General features: G+C 38.6%; 1 protein-coding gene across 25 annotated transcripts in view; it reads left to right on the top strand.

Annotated features, from left to right (window-relative positions):
* Positions 1 to 3,378: 3,378 nt before the first annotated feature.
* Positions 3,379 to 25,661, top strand: part of LOC136852948 (broad-complex core protein isoforms 1/2/3/4/5-like) — an 83,772-nt gene continuing 61,489 nt past the window's right edge. For 2 of the 25 annotated variants that reach the window (XM_067127990.1, XM_067127994.1), the window contains exons 1-4: positions 3,473 to 3,535; positions 18,987 to 19,194; positions 19,684 to 19,899; positions 20,087 to 20,852. In XM_067127990.1, the coding sequence (XP_066984091.1) occupies positions 19,000 to 19,194; positions 19,684 to 19,899; positions 20,087 to 20,852 (1,177 nt within the window). In that variant the 5' untranslated portion in view covers positions 3,473 to 3,535; positions 18,987 to 18,999. Of the gene's footprint in view, positions 3,536 to 4,045; positions 4,183 to 4,514; positions 4,667 to 18,986; positions 19,195 to 19,683; positions 19,906 to 20,086; positions 20,853 to 25,661 lie in introns of those variants that run through there. The other 23 variants (XM_067127980.1, XM_067127977.1, XM_067127996.1 and 20 more) reach the window with 22 other exon arrangements.

Here is a 25,661-nt window from a genome sequence, read left to right as displayed (position 1 = left end):
ATATCTTTCCCTGTTACCTACTTTTGCACTTAAATCACCTAGCACACCCAACCTTTCCTCCTCCTGCTCAAGACTTAACCAGGCGCAGATTCAGACCCTCCCAGAAACTGTATCTCATACTGTACCCATTTATTTCCTGTCCCTGTATATTGTAATGAATTTAATATAATCTTATATTTTATTATAATCTTATGTTGTAGTAAATTATGAGAAATGTTAATCATCTCATTTAAAGATTGATTTTAAAGCAAGACTTTCTATTACTAGTGAAAATTCTCGTTGGCACTTAGCTCAAGATAACGAGATTTTGAGATAATCAGAGATTACCGTCATCATCAATCTTTTACAGATGATCTGGAGTCACACTGAAAATGACCTCGAACAACTGATTCTCATCAATCTCGAGAATTATCTCATTTTGTTCGTACTTTCTCGTCATCAATCTTGACATAAAAAATTAACTCTTAATCATAATGAGATTTCGGCTTGATCACGAGAGGAAATCCTGAATTATTCATGAACGGACTGCCCGGCTTAATCCTAATGGAAATTCCCTATAATCATAAATCTCCTGGAAAACTTTGAATAGGGATTTTTTTTTTTCAGGAGCTGAAGGCGTGTTCGAATCCTCTGACTACTGAGATGGCTTAGGCTTAGGTTTGATAAGTGTGTCGTTATATTTGTGTGAGGTTTTATATGTATATTATACATTATATATATATATATATATATATATATATATATTATATACTGTATATGTATATATATATATATATATATATATATATATATATATATATATATATATATATAAAATATTTATATTATATAGCATTATATATATATATATATATATATATATATATATACTAAAGAATATTAACCAAGTGAGAAACAGAATTAAGGTAACTTTGATAATTATTTAGAATTTAATAAATTCATTTGGGAAGTAACCTTCCTCTTTAGTGACGATCCTCGTTTAAGTAGCCGTCATGAGTTGCTCCTCCCGTCGGCCTCTCCATTAATGAAATGTAAAAGGCCCTACTCGGTGCCCTCATTTATGACAAATTATAATGCATTTGAGGCGATGGTTTAAACCTGTCAGTTCCTCTCTCTCTCTCTCTCTCTCTCTACAGAGTAACCTTGCATGGCACACTGTAAGCAGCCCAGGTGCAGTGCTTCCTGCCTTTTACTTTGAATCCATTCCTTTTGGTCTTTTCTCATTTAGCTGTCCAACTTCTTTAACTTTAGCTTGTACTATTTTTAATATTACTGAGTCCTTGAGAAAATTCTGCATTTAATGTTCATGGTATTCCTGATAAATATTTCATTTATAGTTGATATGATATTTTGTATATATACATATATATGTATGTATGTATATATATATGCATACATTATATATATATATATGTATATATATTGTTTATATATATATATATATATATATATATATATATATATATATATATATATATATATATATATATATATATATATATATATATATATATTCTGAAGAATGGCATAAACCACATCATCATTTGTGAAACACAATATAATCTGGTAGCTGTGAAGGTCTCTAGGAACTTATTGTCACCCACTGCGAGTTTCTGTACATCTTTTTTTTAGGATGAGGTTGCTAGACCAAGCAACGGCCGGCGGGAGCAAGTATACCGATAGTGTGGCTTCAATTTGTGGCCACCCAACCGAGGAATGACCAAATCCAGCGTTATTTGAATATGTAATCTTAAAAATCTCGTGTTTTGATTGTATCAGAAATTGCGTTTGAATAACAGAATCATTATCGTCACCTATAATAATAATAATAATAATAATAATAATAATAATAATAATAATAATAATAAATTTGATACACCAGTTTGAGAGAGTTCTCTGAGAAGGAAAATCTCTCTCTCTCTCTCTCTCTCTCTCTCTCTCTCTCTCTCTCTCTCTCTCTCTCTCTCTCTCTCTCTCTCTCTCTCTTTATATATATATATATATATATATATATATATATATATATATATATATATATATATATGTATATATATGTATACTGTATATGTGTATATATTATATATATTAATAGTCATCATTGTTATCAGTAATAATAATTATAATATTCACAGTTTTATAGTAATAATAATAATAATGATATAATAATAATAAAAAAATTTGATACACTTATTTTAAGAGAATTTTCTGAGAAGGAAGATTATATATATGTATATATATATATATATATATATATATATATATATATATATATATATATATATATATATATATATATATATATATATATATATATATATATATATATATATATATATATACTGTATATGTTTTTGTGTGTGTGTATGTTTATATATGCATATCTATATTCGTATACCTATACATATACTTAACCAGGAAATAGTTCGATATTTAAGTATAACAATTCTTCGCAAATGCACGACTCATAACAGCTAGGAGATGTAGTAGGCGCCTTGAAAAATTCCACGCTGCATGTGGTATGTATGCAAAGCAAGTCTCCATTTACGGCGGGACAGTGAGCTCTGATATTGCAACATCGAGTACTGCATATCCCATAACCCCGCCCCGAAACCGTCTCTCTCTCTCTTTTATCATTCGTGTTTCTTTTTGGAGTCATTTATCGTTGATAATAAAGTCTGACGTCATTCGCATAATGTCGACGAAATGCATGCAAGGATTGTTTTGCGAATACGTTGGCACTGGGTGCATCATTCCACCAATTTCTCCCTCTCTCTCTCTCTCTCTCTCTCAGGTGTTGCAAGTGAAAGCCGCCAATTACGACCGGAGGAGGAGGAGGGGAGGTGGATTGGAGGTGGTGGTAGAAGGGGGGTTGGAGGAGGGGGAAGGGGGTAGTGTCGCCCCCAAAAGCGAAGTAGATCCGGTAGAATCGTCGTCCGATTCCACCGAACGTCATCGGAATCCCCTCGGCGCGTCTACGGTAGATGGACGATAAGGCATCCGATCCACCTGGTGGATCTCCCTTCGGTAAGGCATATCCGTGGATCTCCCCCTTCCTTCGCCAAGGCATCTTATCCACCTGGATCCCCCCTTCCTTCGTTGGGGCATGCGATCCACCTGGTGGATTCTCCTTCGTTAAGGCATCCGCGGATCCCCCTTCTGTAAGGCACCCACGGATCCCCCTTCGGTAAGGCATCCGCGGATCCCCCTTCTGTAAGGCATCCGATCCACCTGGCGGCTCCCGAACCCCTTCCGAAGTCTTGGACGGGGAATGGGATGACGGTGGGGGGGGAGACGGTTTCAGGGGGTGGAAGGGGGTAAGGGAGGGGGGGCAGAAGGCGGAAGGGGGATCGGATCCGGTGCGCGCGCGGCGTTTGCGTCGTCTATGAATCGGCGGCGGAGTGTTGGAACCCTCCGCTTAACAAAGACGCAATGGGTTCATTGACCGTCTCGACAACATGTCATGAGTGGCCCCAGTGCGAGTTTTGTGATATTTCCGGCGCCATTGCTTAAAATACGGGGCGCATGTAGATTTAAGGTAAGTGCCGCCGCCCTCGGCGCGTCCTTCGGAAGGGGCGGGAGTGCGAAAGGAGGGGGCAGCGCCCTTCGGAGCAAGGGAAAAGTGTTTACAAACAAAACGGTGTCACTGTTTATTTGGGTTAAGAGAGTGCGTCAGGAGGGACGGGAGAGAAAACGCAGAAGGGAAAATGCCCTTCGTGCCCCTCGGCTCCCCCCGCCCTTCGTGCCCCTGTGTCGGCTTCCCTGTGGTGGTCGTGCCCTTCGCGCCCTAAAGGCCACGGCGATTTTCTATGGGCATGTATGGGCTGCTGGAGAAATGGAGGAGGGGGTTAGGCGAGAGAAGACTCGGGGTGGGAGATCCTCCTCCTCCTCCTCCTCCTCGGTGACCGTCGCGGGGAGGGAGGAGGAGGAGGAGGAGGCGGTGGAGGGGGGGTTAGGAGGAGGGGAGGAGGAGGAGGAGGAGGAGAGTGACGGAAAGAAAGGGGTAGGGGGGGGAATGAAGGAAAGGAGAGGAGGGGGGAAGTAAAATATTGATTGCCGCTGTATGTGGGCCTGTGTCTGCCTTCCCTCCCTCCCTCCCTCCCCTTCCCGCTCTCCCTCCCCCCCCCGCCTCTCGCCGCTCAGGCCTACCCTGCAACAACACTCTTGCAATCATGCAACTTCAAGGTATTTTCCTCCGCATTTCCGCGCTTCTCCCCCTCGGAGGAGGCGCCCAAGGGACGTGTTAGTGCCCCGCGGCAGGCGCCGAGTGGCCGTCGGTGCCCGAATCGCCTCCGAAGGTGAAGTTTTCGAGGCCTATAGCATCGCGAGGTGGTGGGGTGTGTGGTTTTTCGTGCAGGGGAGGAGGGGGGTGTGTGGGAAGGGGGGCAGGAAGGGGGCTGGCAGGCTGCTTCTCTGCTGCTGCTGCTGCTGCCGTGGTGGCTATTGATTTTTAGGCTAGGCATGTTGCATCCCAGACACTCACGCACGCACAAACGCACAAACACACTCACATACACACACACACACACACACACACACACACCGGTCTCCTGAAACAAAGGGGGGGACTTACAATGGCCCTCCTCAGTGGCTGCTGGTGTCTTTGGCCAAAGGGGTTAGGCTTAGTTATATTCTCAGTGCTGTAGGTCCAGGTGGGCCCTGGCCCATGGTAAGTGGCCTCTTTTAATTTTTTTGGAGGTTTTTTTGACGTGCATGTGGACACCTGGGGCCTGTGGTCGTTCGGAATTGCATTCTGCAGTGAGGCCTCTCCTCTCCTCTCCTCCCTCGCATAGGCTTACGGCGGTGCCATTACCTGCAACGGCTTTGGGCCTCCTCCGCTCGCAGAGGGGAGCGAGGGTTGTTAGGCCTAATGGTGGGAAGTTTGAGGGGAATTTGTTTTTTTTTTTTTTTTTGTGCATTTGTTGAAGATAATGTGCTTTCTAGTTCTTTTTTTTTTTCTGTTTAAGGAAAAACAAGATTTTCGCGAATATGACCCGCAGGAAGTGCGATGCAGGACGTCGTTACCTCGTGATATCTGCATTGGAAGAAGTGTTGTGGGGTGACTGTCAGTGCATTGCATTTATGCCGAGATATTTAAATTAATCCGCATATTACCTTTGGTCTTATTCCGCATTTCCCAGAGTGCATTCTGAGTAGGATAGTCGACACTTCTCAGTGAATATTGCCGTGTTTGTTGCTAGCAGTGAATTTGAATGTATTTTGATATTTTATGAAGGATTTTCGAAATATTCTCCGGTTAACGTTGATAAAAATTCCTGGCTGCAATTCCTTTGCATTAGGGTTAGGAAGGCAATGCAATACCTGTAGTGCATTTATTGCATGTACCAGGGCAGTTTTGTGGATGACGTGCAACAGCTATCGAGAGTAAAAGGGAGGTTTTTATAGATACGTAAAACTTGTAAATTGATTGGAAGTCAGTAAAGTAATACAGGGTTGTTAGGATTAATGGTTCTCCAGAATGCACTTGCTCCAACCGCTTGCATGCGAAGTTGAATTTGGAAACCATGGTTAATAAGCTTGTATTTTTATATGCTTACAAACTGTGGGCTTAATATATTTGAATGACCGGTCACTCAAATTTCTGCATGCTCACAAAATCTAAGTTGTATGTGATTTGAGTGTTTTAGAAAACACTGTTGAGGTTGTTATAAATAATTTTTTTAGACTTGCATCGAGCTGTCAAATTCTGCTGTGATTTAAATTTGTTGGAATTAAAAAATTTTTTTAAAGAAACTTAAACCAGTGTGCATTACATAATAGTTGAGGCTTATTGATTTACTTTACAAGTTACATTGGTGTATGGAGGAAGTGTGTGATGATTTTACCTTAGAAGAAATTGGTCTTTCTTGTTACATAATCTCTATCCTTCTTGTTATGTAATCTTGTGATTTACATATGTTGATGAAGGTAGTATTTCATATATAGAATTTTGGAGTGAGAAGATACAGTGTTACAAATATTTCAGTGTTTGTGCTTAGGTGAAATTTAGCCTTAAACTTAATTGAACATACATTAAATTCTCAGGTCACGGTAATTTTTGCTGTAACCTATATGCAGTACAGTACTTAATGCATTTATAGGTGTGTATAAATACTTACACTTGCTTTTGAAAAACTGAAATTGTAGTTGATCATACTTGCACAGTTCAGGTATTTTGCATATATTAACTTTTTTATATGAATGTTATAAGTTGTAGACTGTATAAGGCAGTCGTAAAAATGTACAGCTATTTGCACACACACACACATATGCAGCCATCAGTATATAAAATTCAGTAGATGTTCATGATACATGTCTTGATTTCAAATTGAGGGAACAGTGACTAAATATCAGAATTGCATTTTATGTATTAACATTTTAGATAAGCTTCGTTACATGTTACAAGCCCAGACTTGAAGAATTTCCTGTGTTGGAGTAATTGGTGTGGTATTGATTTGTCTTCACTGTCGAGTGGCAGCATTCCTGAATGCAGTGCACCACCGTATTAGTGCATACTGTTGGAGTTGGCCCCCCGAGTTGCTGCGTTTATGTAGAAACTAAAGTCATCACTGTTAATATTGAATGGAATTTTCTCTGTCAGAGTGTGGTTCTGTGACCAGACTCATGGGGTTGCTGTTGTATTTCATTCCCAGTTTTGTTTTTTAGCCTTGAAAAACAAAAGAGAGAGAGAGAGAATATTTTACTCCTGAGTATGCGAAGAGGCCCTTTTCTTAAGTGTCTGTGGAAATTTTTAAAGTTTTTAGGAAAAAAAGCAAATGCAGTATACTTTTCAAGAGAAGAAATTCTCTCTCTCTCTCTCTCTCTCTCTCTCTCTCTCTCTCTCTCTCTCTCTCTCTCTCTCTCTCTCTCTGAAACAGAAAATTCAAAGAAACATATACAACGACCACATATATAATACTACTACTACTAAATGCAATTTATGTAACACACACTCTCTCTCTCTCTCTCTCTCTTAATCAGCTCAGTGGTCTGGTAAAACTAAGGTATACTTAACTCTCTCTCTCTCTCTCTCTCTCTCTCTCTCTCTCTCTCTCTCTCTCTCTCTCTCTCTCTCTCTCTCTCTCTCTCTCTCATGAATTCCCTAAAGATAAGGGTCATTCCGACTGGATGATTTATGTGACTTGGAATTTACAGTAGTAGGGTCTTGGGGGCTCTCTCAGTACCCTTGCGTTAGAGTTGCGTATGTTAATTCCTGAAGGGCACTTGTTGCAAAGATAACATTTCCGTATGCAGTCTGATGTGGGATAATATTTCCCGCCCGTTCTTTTATTTCTTGAATGTCTTGGTTGTGTAGAGATTAGTAGAAGTGGAAAAGCCTTGATTTTTTTTCTCTCTCTCTCTCTCTCTCTCTCTCTCTCTCTCTCTCTCTCTCTCTCTCTCTCTCTCTCTCTCAATTTGTTGGATGTTTTTTTTTTTTTTTTTTTTTTTGGTCATTTTGGCCGTCCCTTTTAGCTTTATACCTCCTGTAGGTGTCAATTTTTATGTCACTTAAATTTAGTCACTTGTCAACTTACTATAACTACTACTTGATTGTCCCTGTCAGTAAATTAATGAAGAACCGTATTATATAAAACAATTTAGATTATCTTGAACTGTCTTGTAAATCCCGGTCTTTGGTTCTTTACCTTGGTTAAAAACTTTTTGGGGCATTTACACTTGTTAATTTCTGTACTTCTTTTTATATTGTGATGCATGTACTGTATGCAAAAAACTATTGATCTGTATGAATTTCAGACATGAATCATCCCTCAGTCATCTCAGTATTTTGTGGTACTTTAACATGGAGGAAAAATATACTTAAGACATGCAAACAAAGCCAGGGAAAGGGCAAACTGTTTGATCTGTATTTGATTATATTTTTATGTACATTAGTAACTCCTCTTGAGTTTTGCTCTAAGGAGACTTTGAATGTGCTAGGTCATATATCTCCTTTGCAAAATGTTTCATTATAATTTCCTTATATTCAATTCTGAGCATACAGTAACCCTCCCTCGTTGCATTCACAGTTTGTGAGATGCAAGGTGTTGTGTTAAAGAGTACTGTAACACCAGAGTACTACCAGACATTTTATTATTTTGTTGTTTAGTGAACTTACACATTGATGTATTCCTTGTCATAGTACTGTGAAGTGCAGTGGCTTGCCTTTGGGCTGTACAATTTGTGTAGGATAGAATATTGGGATGTTGCATTTTTGTGTGAGAGAAGCACATGTTAATGCCTTCATATTTGCATGGGAAACAACTTCGTAACGCAAACTTTCCCCATTTTTTTTTAGTTAAACATGGAATAAGATTTCTCCAATGCCTTCCTTTTTTTTTGCACTTTTTGCCTGACATAGTTCCTCAGGATCTTTATCTACGCCTCCTTTTTTTTCATGATTTTTAATGCCAATATTTTCGTATCTTCAAACTTTCTCTGCTATTTTATGGTTGATGGTATGAATATGTAAATAAGATGGCAGCAAAGCTAGGAATTTCTATCTGCTAATTTGGTGCAGTGTACAGAAAGTTATCAGGACAAGTTGTCAGTCAGTAGCCTAACGTAAATAGTACATATCTTTTAGTTGCTCTGGGCTTATTGCTGCTTTTGCAATTCATGGTTTAAGTGTTACCAATCTCTCTCTCTCTCTCTCTCTCTCTCTCTCTCTCTCTCTCTCTCTCTCTCTCTCTCTCTCTCTCTCTCTCTCTCTCTCTCTCTCTCTCAGCCATTCAATCTTGTGCTGTAGTTGTAGTTGTGAATTTTCTCTCTCTCTCTCTCTCTCTCTCTCTCTCTCTCTCTCTCTCTCTCTCTCTCTCTCTCTCTCTCTCTCTCTCTCTCTCTCTCTCTCTCTCTCTCTCTCTCATGGTTTCAGCCATTCAGTCATGTGCTGTAGTTGTGAATTTAAATAGACCAAACCAAAAATCATAACTCTCACAAAGCAATTTTGGGTTTGAAGGAGTCAGTGATTTATTGGGAAAGAATCACATTTTGGTTCTATCTAAGTCTGCCTACAAGAAGCAAGGTGATTGTAAATGCCACTTGTCAGTCTACTCTGTAAAATGATTGGATTTACAAGGGGCTTATGCAGTAGATTTACAAGGGACTCCAGCAGTGTGGCTTGGAGAAATGCTCTTATTTGCAAAGCAACTCCCCTCGTCATCTTGTTTTATGACGTTCACTCTATTTAAATAGGCTTTTCACCATTTAGATAGGCTTCTAGTTATAACTCTGTACCCGTTTGTAAAAAAAAAAAAGTTATTTTGAATTTTAATGAAGATGAGACAACAACTCTGGTTTTGAATTAAAATTAGTGTTAGTATTACATGACATGAAAAACTGAATGACTCTCTTAAGAAGTACTTAATTATGTTCTCATTTTAAGATTGTCTACTGACTCACTCTTGGCAACAATGCAGACTCTAGTGCTTGTATGTCAAACATTATAAAGCGGTACAAATTCCAGGACAAACAGTCTGTGACTTACTTTGTTTACGGGTATATTTATTGGAATGCATACAATGTTGTCATGGTAACACCATCCTCAGGATAAATTATGCTGTGCAAGTCTCCTCTCGACTTAATTCTCTGTACTCAAGACAGTGAGGACGCATGCCAAGTTGTTTTAATTTGGAGTCGTGCTTTAAATTTGTGGGTGAGCAGAAGAGATGCGTTAGAAAGCAGGATTCAGCAAAGTACTGTAAACCATAAAAGTAGCTGAATTGGTGATTGTGGATTTGAGTCTCTCTCTCTCTCTCTCTCTCTCTCTCTCTCTCTCTCTCTCTCTCTCTCTCTCTCTCTCTCTCTCTCTCTCTCTCTCTCTCTCTCTTGGAAATATAGAAAATCCCTAAGAAACATATAGATGGCACATATACTAAATGCAGCTTAAGTAATTCTCTCTCTCTCTCTCTCTCTCTCTCTCTCTCTCTCTCTCTCTCTCTCTCTCTCTCTCTCTCTCTCTCTCTCTCTCTCTCTCAGAAATATAGAAAATCCTTAAGAAACATATGGATGGCACATATACTAAATGCACCTTAAGTAATTCTCTCTCTCTCTCTCTCTCTCTCTCTCTCTCTCTCTCTCTCTCTCTCTCTCTCTCTCTCTCTCTCTCTCTCTCTCTCTCTCAGAAATATAGAAAATCCTTAAGAAACATATGGATGGCACATATACTAAATGCACCTTAAGTAATTCTCTCTCTCTCTCTCTCTCTCTCTCTCTCTCTCTCTCTCTCTCTCTCTCTCTCTCTCTCTCTCTCTCTCTCTCTCTCAGAAATATAGAAAATCCTTAAGAAACATATGGATGGCACATATACTAAATACTAAATCTCTCTCTCTCTCTCTCTCTCTCTCTCTCTCTCTCTCTCTCTCTCTCTCTCTCTCTCTCTCAGAAATATAGAAAATCCTTAAGAAACATATGGATGGCACATATACTAAATGCACCTTAAGTAATTCTCTCTCTCTCTCTCTCTCTCTCTCTCTCTCTCTCTCTCTCTCTCTCTCTCTCTCTCTCTCTCAGAAATATAGAAAATCCTTAAGAAACATATGGATGGCACATATACTAAATGCACCTTAAGTAATTCTCTCTCTCTCTCTCTCTCTCTCTCTCTCTCTCTCTCTCTCTCTCTCTCTCTCTCTCTCTCTCTCTCTCTCTCTCTCTCTCTCTCTCAGAAATATAGAAAATCCTTAAGAAACATATGGATGGCACATATACTAAATGCACCTTAAGTAATTCTCTCTCTCTCTCTCTCTCTCTCTCTCTCTCTCTCTCTCTCTCTCTCTCTCTCTCTCTCTCTCAGAAATATAGAAAATCCTTAAGAAACATATGGATGGCACATATACTAAATGCACCTTAAGTAATTCTCTCTCTCTCTCTCTCTCTCTCTCTCTCTCTCTCTCTCTCTCAGAAATATAGAAAATCCTTAAGAAACATATAGATGGCACATATACTAAATGCAGCTTATGTAATTCTCTCTCTCTCTCTCTCTCTCTCTCTCTCTCTCTCTCTCTCTCTCTCTCTCTCTCTCTCTCTCTCTCAGAAATATAGAAAATCCTTAAGAAACTTATAGATGGCACATATACTAAATGCAGCTAAAGTAATTCTCTTTCTGTCTCTCTGAAACAGAAAATTCAAAGAAACATATACAACCACATATATAGTATGATACTACTACCAAATGCAGTTTATGTATCTCTCTCTCTCTCTCTCTCTCTCTCTCTCTCTCTCTCTCTCTCTCTCTCTCTCTCTCTCTCTCTCTCTCTCGGAAATATAAAAATCCCTAAGAAACACATAGACAGGGCAAATATTTTAAATTAAGTTTATGCGATTTTCTTCTAAAAGAAACAAATTTAATTGACTTAGAATGGGGTATTGACTTAGAATCAGGGCATATAGCATTGCAACAGCAAGGTACTATCTGCTGTGAGAAAAAGAAGGTTGATTTTGCAAAGTGGAAGTTATTCCGTGCTTGTTTTCCAGTCGAGTATGTCATGTACGTTAAGGTTGAAAGTGCAAGTAGCATAGCGCTTGCTTAGAACAGGAAATCACAAAAATAGATTGGAGTATGTTGTGTGCACCAAAAGACTTGGGTATGCTCTGCTTGTGTATAGGTTTTGTGGAAGAACACATCATTGCGAATATTTTCACGTTCAAGTTGCCTTGTAGTACAAGGTTAGACAGGAAGGAAGTCCTCTCTTCTCTTGTTTGTTTTCTGCACTTTCTCCTGAAGTTCCTTCTGGTCTGAGTCTTCACCAGCATTTTTTATTAATTTTTTTTGGGGCCATTTTTCCGTATGTCAAACTATCCTCACCCCTTTTCACTACATCTCCAAACAATCTCATTTTTTGAGATTTCAGTATTTTTCCAGCTGCAGGAAGTGTTCTAGACATTTGATAAACATTTAAAGTGCATTTACACGCTTGAGACATTGATGATTTATTAGACACAACGTAGGGGCAAGATCCGTGAATAGGAATGCGTCGAGTTGCGTCAAATGCAGCCATGATTAAAAGTTGAGACACGGCATTTTTAGTGCCGCGTAGTTGTAAAATTGGTGATAATGCAGAGACAGAAACTGATACCGTACCCAGCTACTTTATCAGGGGTATTGTGCGTAATTCAGGTCTCTTGAATTTGATAATATTTCCTAGTGGGTTGCCAGTTACATGAAGCTTAATTTTGTGCTTATCTCTTGTTCTTGACCAGACGTCACCCTTGTACTAATTGATTTCAGTGACGACTTTTAATTTTCTTGTCTGCTAGAATTACCATTTTATGGTGAGGATGTTATTCTGGTTATAAAATTGTGCAGGTTTTTTTTTTTTTTTTTTCCAGTGAAACACTTGTGACTCTCTGCCTTCTCTCTCTCTCTCTCTCTCTCTCTCTCTCTCTCTCTCTCTCTCTCTCTCTCTCTCTCTCTCTCTCTCTCCTTACAGGAATGTTTTGAAGTTGTAGTAATTAGGGTTATTTAATAGCAACTAGGGTTAAGTAGGGAGTGTTTTGTAACGATGTTTTTGGTGCATTTCATAATCATGCGTCTTATGTATATTAGTCTTATGTATATTAGTCTTTGCACTTTGTAAAGACTTTTTGTAATTTTCCTTTGCAAATAGCACAATTTTAAATTCATGAATAAAAGTTGTACAAGTTTATAGCGTTTACAGTGGAACCAACAAAATTAGTGGGTGCTTTCGTTAATTACTGCTTTGGCAAACTTGAAGCAAATAGCCTTTAAAAGCCAGGTAAGTTGTTACATTCAATTATGACTATAGAAATTTCAAGTCCTTGAATGTAGCTAACTTTAGAATTTAACACGAAGCCAGGAATGATACAGTCACAACTTTTGCTTTGGGAGCCTTTTATATTGTCAGGGTTACTGTTTGTGGGTATGCTATATCTTTTTGCTCCTGTGAACTTTGTGACATAATTTTCCTCCATACCATTCTTCCATAATTTTCTTTGCTTCCCCTGCAACACCCACCCCTCCAGTCGTCGCCTTGTTCTTTTTATAGAACACAACCTCAGACTGTTCCTCTCCTCAACATCAAATCCCTCCGCAACTTCTCCATCTGTCACATAATCTTCCTTAGGCACTCGAGATGTGAATTTCAGCACTTCTCTTTCACGCTTCTTCAAAATCTTTCTTGTTCTTTTGTGAGCGGTTGTCTCTTGAGTATTTAATGTATTGTTAGGATATCTGAGTATGAAATTCTCTCACATTTACGAGTACTTCAGCAGTTTCATTCTACGTCATCTCTCTTGTTATTACAGGAACTTTCATTGGTTAGGTCATGGGTGGACAGGCTTTTTTTTTTTTTTTTTTTATCTAGAAGGTACTTTTGTCTTACCCTGGTCCATTTTGAATTCAGTTTCTGTTGAAATGAGAAAAGTAATGGGATTTTCAAAGATACCTGGGGAAATGCACAAATGGTAGCACTACATTTTTAAGCGTTTTACAAAATCAGATGAAGACTTGGGGAACTAGTCGGGTAAAGGAAGGTTACATCTAGATAACACTAGAACACTTGATTTCATCATCACGTGATCATTATCAGAACCGATTTTGGTGTCTGTCTCTTCTTTGTGCGTTCCTTCTAAACATGCGTTTCAACCCCAGCATGTCAGCGTTAGACAGAGTTGATGTCGTATAAAAGGAAAATCTTAAAATAGCACTGGGGCTGGGAATGAAAAAAATTGGTTTTACATTAAACATGTTAGGATACCTGGCATTTTGAGAGCATGCTGTGTCATGCCCTCCCTTTGATGAATCACTGTGTTCAATACTTGTAGAGGTAGCCATATGTATCTATGGCAGACCTTTTTGAGAAGAGTTTACCTCTTAAAAAGGTTTATGCAACTCCATAAAGCGTGAGGAATTTGGTTTGTTTTAGGCCTTATTACCCCAGATTTTTTTTCCCTTGGCAATGAACACAATTGTGTCATTTTTCTCTTTGTGATTTTGAATGTTGCCTTTTGAAATGGGTCCCTTAAACTGTCAAATCATTAGTAGTTTTAAAGGGTGAATTACATTTGCTTCTTATTACATAATTTTTGCTCTGCTAGTCAGTCAATTTTTTTTAGTTGCATAGTATTTGATGCTTCATGTTAATACATACTGTAATTGGAGTACAGCATGTAGCTTGAGACAATAAAATTAACAGTGTACGAAGGTTTTACATGATTAAAAGCTTTCTGGTGAGAGGTGTGAACGTATTTTGCATGTGTCACATTAAGGCGTGTGGAGTAATGTTAAATGTGGAAGGGAACGTGATTACATGTGGACTGATATCTACGTTGAATAGTGAGATAAGACTAGATTACTGTATTTGTCACTGTAATGTATTCCCAATAACCAAGGACAAGTATTATAAGAGGCATTGTCACTTTGTCGTTATCACCTCGAACATTTTGTCCTTGTGACGTGATATTTATGAAATAAAAATGAAGCTGTTATTAACATTTAAAATTATAAACCCCTCTAGAGTCAAGTACTTTTGAGTTCTTTCGTCTGTCGTGGCGTAGAAGCATTCTAGTGTGTATTTTTCCTTGTATGACTGACTTGGTTGACTGTACTGTAATTAAATCAGTTTGGTAAATCATAACAGTTGCTGTTAGTTGTCAGTGCAAAATGGATTTTGTTCTGTTATATAACGCTGGATGTGGTCGTACAACATTTTGGGAAGTTTTCTTTCAAAGGGTTTTTTAAGAACTTTGTCACTTGATGCATACAGTGGACCTCTTCCTATTCACGGTTCTGGGTTTGCGGCTTCTCTGTGGATAATGTGAATAATGTACACATTATTCACGGAAAATTCGGCCGTTGGCAGCATTTTTCGTAGAGAAATATCCACAAATTAATGTATTTTCATATTAATTTTGTGACTACAGTAAATGCACTTTTTGTGATGAAATTATTAAAATATCCAGGTATAAGCATTTTTAGAGGGTTTTTTGGTGTTTTGTACTATCAAAATAGGCAGTTTTTAGAGGGGTGTCAAGTATTCGCAGATTTTAGCTATTCTCAAGGGATAGTGGAACACATCCCCCTCGAATACCGGGGGTTGACTGTAGTTTGTAGCCAAGCAAGTGTCTCATCTTAGGAAATTGCTTGTCTCAAGGCAGTGTTGTTTTACATTATTTCAAACTGCTGAAGTCAGTCGCCTTAACTTGAGTTTGACCCGCCAAAAAAGTCATGTTTTAGCAGTGGAGTATTTTATTCTAATAGCTATTTTGCACTTCATGTATTTCCGATTTTACACTTAATTTATCACTCAACATCCAGAAAAATGATAGTGTTACCATCGCATGGTTCGAATCTTTTGTTCTAAAAGTGCTGTGAACAGACGACTTTTACTTATTTCTTCATAATTCCAGTGAGTAAGGTGCTAAATTAGAAGCGAAGAATGCTTCATTCAAGAATTGCAAGTTAACAGTAGTAGCCTATATGCAAGGCCTTTTGTTTGAGCATTTTATAGTTGTCCATTAAAATGAACTTCAGGGTCATGGACTTTTCTGGTTGTGCACATGAATTTGGACTTATCTCTTTGATATATCAATAGTTGGCCACGTGGCAGGTTGCATTAGAAGTGGTATCATAGGCTTGTGAACATTGGCTGTCATTATTGAAAAGTCCTTGTCAGATGGCATATTTATTCATTTCCATGTTCAAATGTATTTACTCATCTTCTTCAAATATACATGTTTCCTCGTCAAATGGCATATAAATGACAGATCCGTAATACGTACAGGATCATCGAACAAACAATGGAAAGATTTAGCCAGACCAGGATACTGGTCGAAGGTACTTCTCCTCCCCCTCTCTGCGACATTGAGCTATCAGTCATGGGCCATTCATTGTACTGGTGAGTCTGTGTTTTCAGGAGCTTCACCCTCTATCATATCTTATCTGGCAAGGTCGTCCAAGATGTTTTGGAATAAAGTGGTTAATGCGAGCATGTATTATTTTTTCGTCTGATAGCCGGACTGTGCTTAACTTGGACTTTCCAACTCATCGTCTGCGCTGTTTGCCCCTTTTGTGCAATACTGAAGGCTCGTACTTGAAAGTACACGATGAAGTCTGTCCGTGAATTTCACTTTGTAATGAATATCTTGTCTTGATTTATGCATTCTTTACCACATGATTATGCTGTCAGCTTTTGTTCATTGAAGTTAATTATAGAGGGATGTTAGTTTGCAGTTGCTATATTATCATAATAGTACAGAATTTTATTAGGTTGATTTCCAGTTTGCTTTATTCTTGAAAAGTCAATTACAGTCATGTCAAATGCATTGTAAGGAAGTGGAGCACATGATGAAATTACTGTGACCTAAAGTTTGCCACTTTGTCAACCAATTTTTGTAATGGCTGGGAGGGAAAGTTATTGGTTTCTTAGCTCCTGATTTTTAATCTTGAGTTCTGAGTGGTATTTATCATCAGCTCACCTCACAAGGCCTGTCTTTATCTTAGAGAAACCACTTAGCCACCTTATATTGATTGCCCTCACTCTTACTCATTGTAAGTAGATAAAATTTGATCCCTTAAATAGCATACTTGGGGTAGGTATGAAAAGGACAATAGGAATATTTTTTATGTTTGTTATTATTTATTTGATAGTATTTATTAAGTAAAACAGTAAAATTGGAAATTTCCTCATTTCCAGTATTAAAGGAAAAAGGTATTTATCTCAGCTGAGGTTGGTTGCATCATTCACCCTGCTGAACGTAGTCTCGGGGAGTATTTGCGTCACTCCCTTCTCAATAGTTCATGATACGAGGCTTTCAGGGCCACTGATAAGAGGGGGTTTATCAATGGGTATACGAGTTGTTTACGCCAGGAAGACAATATGTATGCAGGAGTTATGCCACACGTAATGATAAGCGACAGAACGTCACTGTATGGCGGTCTTGCGCCTTACCCATGACCCTGGAGTGTTCGTAACGTACCATAGTGTATCTGTTGTCAGTGAACGCCAGTCATGTAACACATTTGATCCGTAATCTTTTCAAAACTCTCGCCTGTGTTGAACGAGTTAATGGTTTCTGCTGAGTGGCAGGTATTCTGAGGCGATTGTTTGTGTATATTTAAAGAATGATCTTGTGTGGAATTGTTAATTGCGTGACTATTTAACGGTGAATTTATTAGTAGGAGAAATAACCGTGACCCAGTGTTCAGTTCGTTGTGGACTTTCAAGTTGATGGTTTTGCTCCCTCTCAATAGAAGTGAATATTTTGTTTATACTATATAGAAAATTGCTCTAGGATGTATAGGAGGATGTTAAAGGAAAATCCCTTGCTCCCACAAGAAAAAAGGTGAAAGACGCTGTTCCACAAAGATCAGGCAGCTGTATGATGGCAAGACGCAGTTCACCAGCCTCGTATTGATTTTTGTTTCTACGTTCTAACCGTATTTTGTCTTGTTGTCATTTTCTCTCTAGATCGTGTGGGACAAAAGAAGTCATATGTGAGTAATTGTTATCCCTAGTCTTTGTCGTAAAGGTCAGAATCACCATGTATTATGCAGGTTTGGTTCTGTGAACAAGTCCTCATTGTGTCGTGACAGTATGTCTTGGGAAATCATATTGGTTGTGATAGGTGGCCTTGAGTGTGAATCACTTGATTTCACTTAGGCATCTTGTATTGAGAGAAAGTGTCAAGGTTTAATCTGATAATCTTTGAAATGGAAAGGTCCTATGGTATAGTTTCAAGGATTGAAATATAAGATAAATCATTATCGGTAGTTAAATCATCTTTTAAATGTTTGTTATTAAGAAAAAGGGAAAGTTGTTGGTAAATTTTAAGATCAAGTGATAAAGAATGTGTATCCTAAATGAAAATCAAAATCACACGTTGGTACAGTATTTAACTTGCATTTTCCCAGTGTTTGTGTGCTCTAGGTATAGTTTGAATACCAGCAGTATGGTAACATCATCCTTAGATAAAGAATCAAAATTTGTGTGTGTGTGTGTGTGTGTGAAAATTTTGTTTGTAGTTTTTTTTTTTATCTTGAAAGCCTTATGGTTTTGGTAGTTTCATTGTCAGAGTCTCACTGAAATTTTATCGGTTATTTGTAAGCCCAGATCCTTCTTGATAGCTGTTGCTTTAGTCATTTATAAAATATTTGTAGCTCAATAATGTACATGTTTAGTCATCCTTTTTTTTTTTCAGTTCTAGCTGACATTGTAAATGAGTGAGGTGCAATTTTGTTTGCATAAATGTTGAAATATTAATTTATAATTTGGTAGCTGTTTACTCCAACTCTTATCAGACCATCAAGAGTAAATTGGTTATAGATAACCGACTAATTTTAAGGCATTGGCCAGTTCCTATTGGCAATCAAACCATGGAGAGGAAGTTGTTATAGAAATTTCCGACTGATTTTGTCCTTTAATCACCATCACTTAAGAAAGTGTGGAAATAGGAGGAATTAGCAGTACAACAAGTACAGCATACTGCATCTACAACTCTCTCAGAAAGCACTTTGGAAATTTGTTTTCTCTTGTAGATTCAAAGGATATCTGTCGTGGGTCTTTGTTGCTGGCTGAAATCACGTTTTGTAGCCAGTTGTGTTATCAGAAAGTGGATCAAATTTTTACCTTGGCACTGAGGTGTGGGTGGGTTGAACATGTGCAAGTGTGAAAAATTTTCAGAGTTGAACATTGGTATTTCACATAATTTTGTAAGGAAGATGGTGATTTTTGATGTTCGGGAAGTATTTATTCTGTAGAGAAAATATTAAATGGTTTTTTGGTTTTGCAACGAAGTTCCTTTTCATATTGATGGAGTACAGGAATTATAAATTGTTCCTGATCTTACATATTTGTCTTTCTAATGTCTGAGAACCTCTGTTTTGTCAATGTTTCATCAACATTTTTGTAGTTTATTATTGTAACAAGTCTTCATTTTCACAAAACTGAATATATATAAATTTAGATGTTGTTGGACATTTGAATTCCGCATTCTCTTTTGTAATAGTTCTCTCTCTCTTTCTCTTTTTTGTGTAGTAGTAAGCAGCACATGATCGCCATGGGTAGTGACCAACACTTTTGCCTGCGGTGGAACAATTTTCACAGCAACATCGCCACATCGTTTGAGCACTTAAGAGACCATGAGGACTTTGTGGACGTGACGCTGGCTTGTGAGGGACGCAGTCTAAAGGCCCACAAGGTGGTACTATCTGCCTGCTCCCCTTACTTCAGAAACTTGCTCAAGGTAATTGAAAACATCGTATTTTGTTTACTGCCATTTTTAAAGAGTAGATACATTTTATACAACTGTTACATCAAGTTTGCTTCATGGTATAGTCTGATTGTTGGATTGCTGAATGAAGTAGTATGGTTATGTTGTGGTTTTAAGTGATATGTGTGATGAGTTGGCTGATATTAAAGCAAGGAAATCATAAGCAAAAGTATGCCAATCAACATCAACTATCCAGACTCCTAACCATAGCTTTTTTTTTATAAAAATGACGTAAATATTTCACATGGATTCATCTAAAAAAATAAAAAATCAGGCCATGTCCAGTCAGTATTTATTGGCATGCCATGGCTAAGCAAGAAATTGTGATTGGATGGTATACAGGGTTTCATGTAATTCAGTAAAATTTAATAAGGTTAACTTACATGTGCTCAAGAGAAATAGGCATCCTTAAATAGATTGTGGTCAGTTTCCCTCCCTTAATGTTTTCCTTTCTCTTTGCAGCAAAATCCATGCCAGCACCCAATAATCATATTGCGAGATGTGGCGTATGTGGACATGTCGGCGCTTCTCAGCTTTGTGTACCAAGGAGAAGTTTACGTGTCTCAAGACAGACTCTCGACCTTTTTACGCACAGCTGAGATGCTACATATAAAGGGACTGACTGAACAAAACCAACACCATCCTCACATAGGTACCCATCAGCTGCACAGAGATTCAGTGAGTGTGAGTATTGATTTTTGGCTTTTTCTTGACTTTTTGTGCTGATTTATGAGGCCAGTTATGTGTAATATGTAGAGCAGTGCAGTATCTGCTTTTATATTTGAGAATGGTGCTTTGTAGTTTGGCCTATAATTTTTTCCTATGTTTTGAAGATAACAAATTTCTCATTGTTTTTCTGAATTAGGGAGGATTGGTAAACAAAGTGGTAAGCAGCTTAGGTGCCATTGCTGTGCAGGGTCCGTCCTCACCGCGCAGAAGATCGACACCCTCTCCAACAAGTCATATTTTGCAACAGCCGTCCCATATATCTCCACCACCCAAAAAACGCCGACCCACAAGCAGTCCAACCCACAACTTGCCACTTTCCACCGCAGCACCTTCTACCCCACCCCGCTCAGATATACCCCCATCCCGTTTAGAGTTAAGTCCCCACTTAGAGGGCTCTACTTTAGCGGCCGCCCTCACGAAACCACTTAACCAAACCAACCAACGTGGGGACAACACTCCACGAAGCACTCAACAGGCATCACCGCAACAGTTAGCCCCACCCCCTCTGTTACCTGCGTCCTTACCTGCCGCAGACGTGCCAAAGGTGAAGCAAGAAGATGAGGGGGAGGGGGGAGGGGTAGAAGAGGACAGTCACATGCCGGACCAGGCAGTAAATTTGGTGACCGAAGGTTCCATCCTCCGGCAGCGCATTCAGGGCTACTCAGGAAGCTGTGAAGCATCCCAGTCTTTGCCACCACCCCCCACCAGCAGTTCAAGCAGCAGGCCTTCGCCAGTGCTGATTCCCTCTCACATTGTTAAAGAGGATTCACATAGTGACGACACTAATTTGGGGGAAGGGGGAGAATTGGGGGATGGGACTGGGGAGAAGGAGGCTCTGGCAAGCCCACCACCCATGGTGATCAGACCGCCACTCATGGGACTTCTACCAAGGGAAGCTGCAGGTAAATGCTCTGTCTTTATTTTTTATTTGCTAAGCTTTTGTGTTTGTGTATGTGTGGGAGGTTTGCTGCCTAAAGTTTGCCTTGTACTGTAAATAGCACCAAAGGTTCTTTGCTGTCTTCCCAACTAACTGTCTGTCTTCTTGAATTTTACCTTTAGTCAGTTGTCACTTGTTGTTTATGAATAAGTCCTTCAAGCCAACCCCTTGATTTGGCAGGCTGGTTCAAATGCTTTGTGATTTCAGATTTGTCTTCTTCAGATTGTTATAACAAGACTGCAGAGTCAACTAGTTGAATAAGAAATTAATGCTGTTGGACTGAATTAATGAAAGAATACAATTCAGCTAAATAATTTCTCTGGACAGCTTGACATATTTCAGATGGTTAATATTATTCTAGTATTTGATAGTCTATCCCCAGAAAAGTATGTAAATGTTTCAGAGTATAGCATGGAAAAGATTCATCTGTAAAAACTAATTACAAGGTGCTGATAGAAATTTTTAGAGGTGGAGGATTCATTATAACTGAAGCAACTTTTGAGACTAACAGACATAAATAGAAGAGACCAAGAATTAGGGCCTCCATAATTTTTAGACATTACCCCTTAAGAGAAAGTGATAAAAAAGTTTTTTCTGAGTCACGTTTAGGAAGGGTTATGAAATAATACTGACAGCTCATGTTACTGTTGGCTACAGGGATCAGCTTGTTATAACACTAAGGCTATTAAATAGTTGCTCTGGCTAATTAGAAAGTTTACTGGAAAGAAGAGTTGAAGTGTCCAGCTGTATTAGGAATGATAAATGTAATATCAGAAGCTTCTAGATTGGAAACAAAGGGAATGTGAGATATATTAAGTAGTGTGTGTTTATGTGACTGAGAGAGTGAATGCACAATTGCCAAAGAGTGGATTACTCAGATGATACAGAGAATCAAGGAATAGAGCCTTGTGGAGGATTCACACGATCCACAGACTGATAATCTATAAATACAATTACACTGATGGTGTTTTGATTCAGCCAGCATTCCTTTCTTATTGTATGTCAGATTTTATGCTGTCATCATGCGCTGCTTAAATTGTTATGGATGTAAGACACTGTCCCATTACCACCAACACTTTGTTCTACAATTTTTATGTTTTTTTTCCTGATTCCATCTGGTGCTAGAAGATTTTATCCTCACGTTAAGACCGTAGGATTTTTAGCTATGAAAAATACAAATTAATAAAAAGTTTGTCATATTTAACCTCAGTAAGTTGAATTTGTTGATCTCTATCCCTTATAACTTATATTAGTGTTTGCATTATTCTGTATATGCCACACAACCCCATTAATCACGTTGCCATATTTCTGTGGTAAGGAAATACAAATCTCACTGGACATGTATCAGTCAAGAGCCAGAAGATTCCTACTGTGCAAGCTGTCTTGCTTACTAACAGTATCTTCAAGTTAGTTGCGAAGGGCACTGGCACCTGTCTCCTATTAAAACATTGACTAGTTCACTGCTGGTAAATCTAGCATGTGAAGTGGGTCATCATCTCTTCTTCCTCCCACTCCTCAAGTGATGGGTTTCCTCCTCATGGTGAAGGCAGAGGTCATTGTATCCTGTACTTGTGTTACTGCATATTGGATACAGTTGTATTACTGGGTTCTTACTGCCAAGGTGTCATCATATCTGTTCTGTATGGCTTTGAGAAAACTACAGAACCTGTGAGGGAGGTCTCAGTGGCTGAAATGTGACTAAATGATGAAAGTAAACCCTTCCTCTTGGGGCTGTGATCTGTCAGTGGTGAAATCCATTTCCAGCATCCTTAAGAACATCAAGCTTTGTATGGAAGGCCAAAAACCAAGTAGATGTATTGTTGCCTCTTGGAAGCCCACCATATATTTCCTTATTGGATCAGCAACTGAGATGGTGATGGATTCAGGAACACTCTTCATAAGCACATTACCATTTAGTTGTGGCAAAGATCATAGCTAAGACCCTCCTTTACTCAGGAGTCAATTCTCATGCATTGCACTGTAGGCATTACTTAAGGTTCTTGTTTGTGTGCCTTTGGCCCCTAGCTGCAACCCTTTTCATTCCTTTTATTGTGCCTCCTTTCATATTCTCTTTCCTCCATCTTACTTTCCACCCTCTCCTAACAATTGATTCATAGTGCAACTGCGAGGTTTTTCTCCTATTACACCTTTCAAACCTTTTACTGTCAATTTCCGTTTTAGTGCTGAATGACCTAATAGATCCCAGTGCTTGGCCTTTGGCCTAAATTCTATGTTCAATTCATATCATATTCAGTTAACATAGGAAGGTTCAAGGCTTTGCAGAGTGAGGTAAAATCTGTGATCGAGAAGCAGGAGGGTGAAGTTGTTGTCCACAAATCACCTGCCTTCTAAAGTCACCTTCCATGTCCAGGAGACAAAGATTGGAAGCCAGTCATAGATCTCAGCATGCTTGAAATTTTGTTCTTTGGCTTTTAAAGATGAAGATGAATCTCCATCAGGAATGACAACAATTTCCCGGAACGTTTCGTCTCATCTTGGTATAGATGCATGTTTTTCCCCATTTGGGATGATGTGGCAAGTCCTCGAGAAGCTGTGTGGGTAATCAAATATGAAGGTGATTCTGATGCTCCTCACTTGACTGCAACACTGACCTCCTACCCTTGACTTCAGATTTCCTGGGGAGCTGCCTCTTTTGGGAGGCATGAGGCACTCACGCTTCCAAAAGTTCCACACCAGCAGGTATCCCTACACTGATTGTTTGGAAGTTATCCATGAGAACTACAAGGGACTATAGCACTCACTTTTGTGACCGTTGTTGGACCATGTAGAGCTCCATGTAGCCTTGGATGGCATTTAATGGGTTCATTGGTTCGCAAATTCCAGAATTTGTAAAACAGAGTATCCAGAACCATGGATTTCAATAGTTGATATACTGAATGTGCTTTGAGCGCTTGATGGTTGAGGTAATGAATAGTGACAGTGTGCGTAACATAGTTTGTTATTGTTAGTAATTTTTTTTTTTAGCTCATCTTTGAGTTCTTGTCCCAGGACAGACCCAAAGAATGTAGGTGATCTTTGTTAAGGCTTAGGAATAGGAGACTTACTTGAACTTCCATATGTACGGAATAGGAGACTTACTTGAACTTCCATATGTACTGGTCTGTTGGACAAGGCATAGACATTAGATAATTCAGGTGGTAATTAATAATAAAGAAAAGAAGGAAATCACTCTTAAAAAGCTCATGTACAGTTCTTCAAATTTGCTGGATTTTCTGAGGACCATGATTGCAGTGCAGCGCGTCAGGTTATAGCAAGGAGGCTGTGTGATCTGGCATATGCTTTGAAGATAACCATTTAAAGAAGAACATGCTAACATTCTCTTTTCTGAAAGATGTCCACATACAGAGTAATTCACATCTCCATTGAAAGAAGAACATGCTAATATTCTCTTTTCTGAAGGATGTCCATATACAGAGTAATTCACATCTCACGATAACAAAGAACTGGTCATTGATCAGCTCCTAGAATTAGAAAGGGATGGTGAAAGGGAGAAGAAAACAGAAGACTAAGAAAAGGCTATAAGGATTATTTGCAAAGAAGTGGATTAAAGTTTTGTCTGGAATGTATTGGAGAGATTTTATTACAAGCAAGGTCTTCACTCGGGAAAGCAGCGTTCTGAATGATGATGTCGCTTAGAGGTTTGGTGTCCTGAAGCTGGAAACTAAACTTATTTCAAAGAACTTTGATTTTTTTTAACGTTTTGAGGAGGGAAAGAGAACAGTTTGTTGGAAACTCCAGAAAATCCAAGAGAAAATTGCATAGGTTAAGACCTGATCCACTAATAAATTCAGGCAGAAACTGCACACAACATGTTTCGCGTTGTGTTAACCCATTGAGCTTCATGTAAATATTAACCCTTGAGATTCTGATGACTGCAAATGATGCCATCCTTAGAAAATTGGCTTGTCATTTTGACGGTACTCCTGCTGGTTTTTGTTCTTTATTTTTTTAATTTTTACCCATACTACAATAAATTGCAAGTACTGTATTTAACTTCAAAATAACACTGTAACCACCATTATACTGTGAAAAATAAATTTACATTAAGCATTAAATGAAAAATGTTGGTATGCTCGTGAACGATAAAGGAATAATTTGCTATTGATCAGTTTTGGGATCTCTCCCACCCCCAAATCTCGAAAAGGTAGTGAATGTGAAGTATGAATTTAAATATTGTGGACATGAAGAGTTACGTTACCAGAGCATCCTTTGAAAATGTGTAATGTAAGGTAACATGAATTTTAATGACATACACATGAAGAGATGATGACTTGATATTAAACTTTTTTGAGATGATGGAGAACGAGGGAATTCGTCAATGTCTTGCAAGAGTGTTTCAAAATACTTGACACCAAAGTTATTTTTTTTAATGTTAAAATACGCTGACTTATATCGTTATGAAATGTAAAAATTGGGTACTTTAAATAGGCATACATACTTCTTTTAACATGAAAGAAGGAAATTTTAAATCTTGCCACTATTTGAAATTATAGGAAAAAGGCAGTTGATGTGGAAAGAAGGGAACTGAAATTAACTGACAGCTCAGGGGAAAGTGACCTCAGATCACCTGACATAAGAAATGATGTGAATGATATAAATTCTTGCCCCCCCCAAAAAAGTTAAGCTCAAAACCAGCTCCTGGAATTTTGATTTGATTAGATCTGATTCTGTAAACTGGCATTGCAGCTCCTATGGTCATTGTTGCTGTGAATCCAGTACTAAATAATTTAAATGAATCGCATTAGAATATTTG

The sequence above is a fragment of the Macrobrachium rosenbergii genome, chromosome 26 (assembly GCF_040412425.1).
Source record: "Macrobrachium rosenbergii isolate ZJJX-2024 chromosome 26, ASM4041242v1, whole genome shotgun sequence".
In the NCBI taxonomy this organism is placed as follows: Eukaryota; Metazoa; Arthropoda; class Malacostraca; order Decapoda; family Palaemonidae; genus Macrobrachium; species Macrobrachium rosenbergii.
This window is presented reverse-complemented; position numbering and strand designations above follow the sequence as displayed.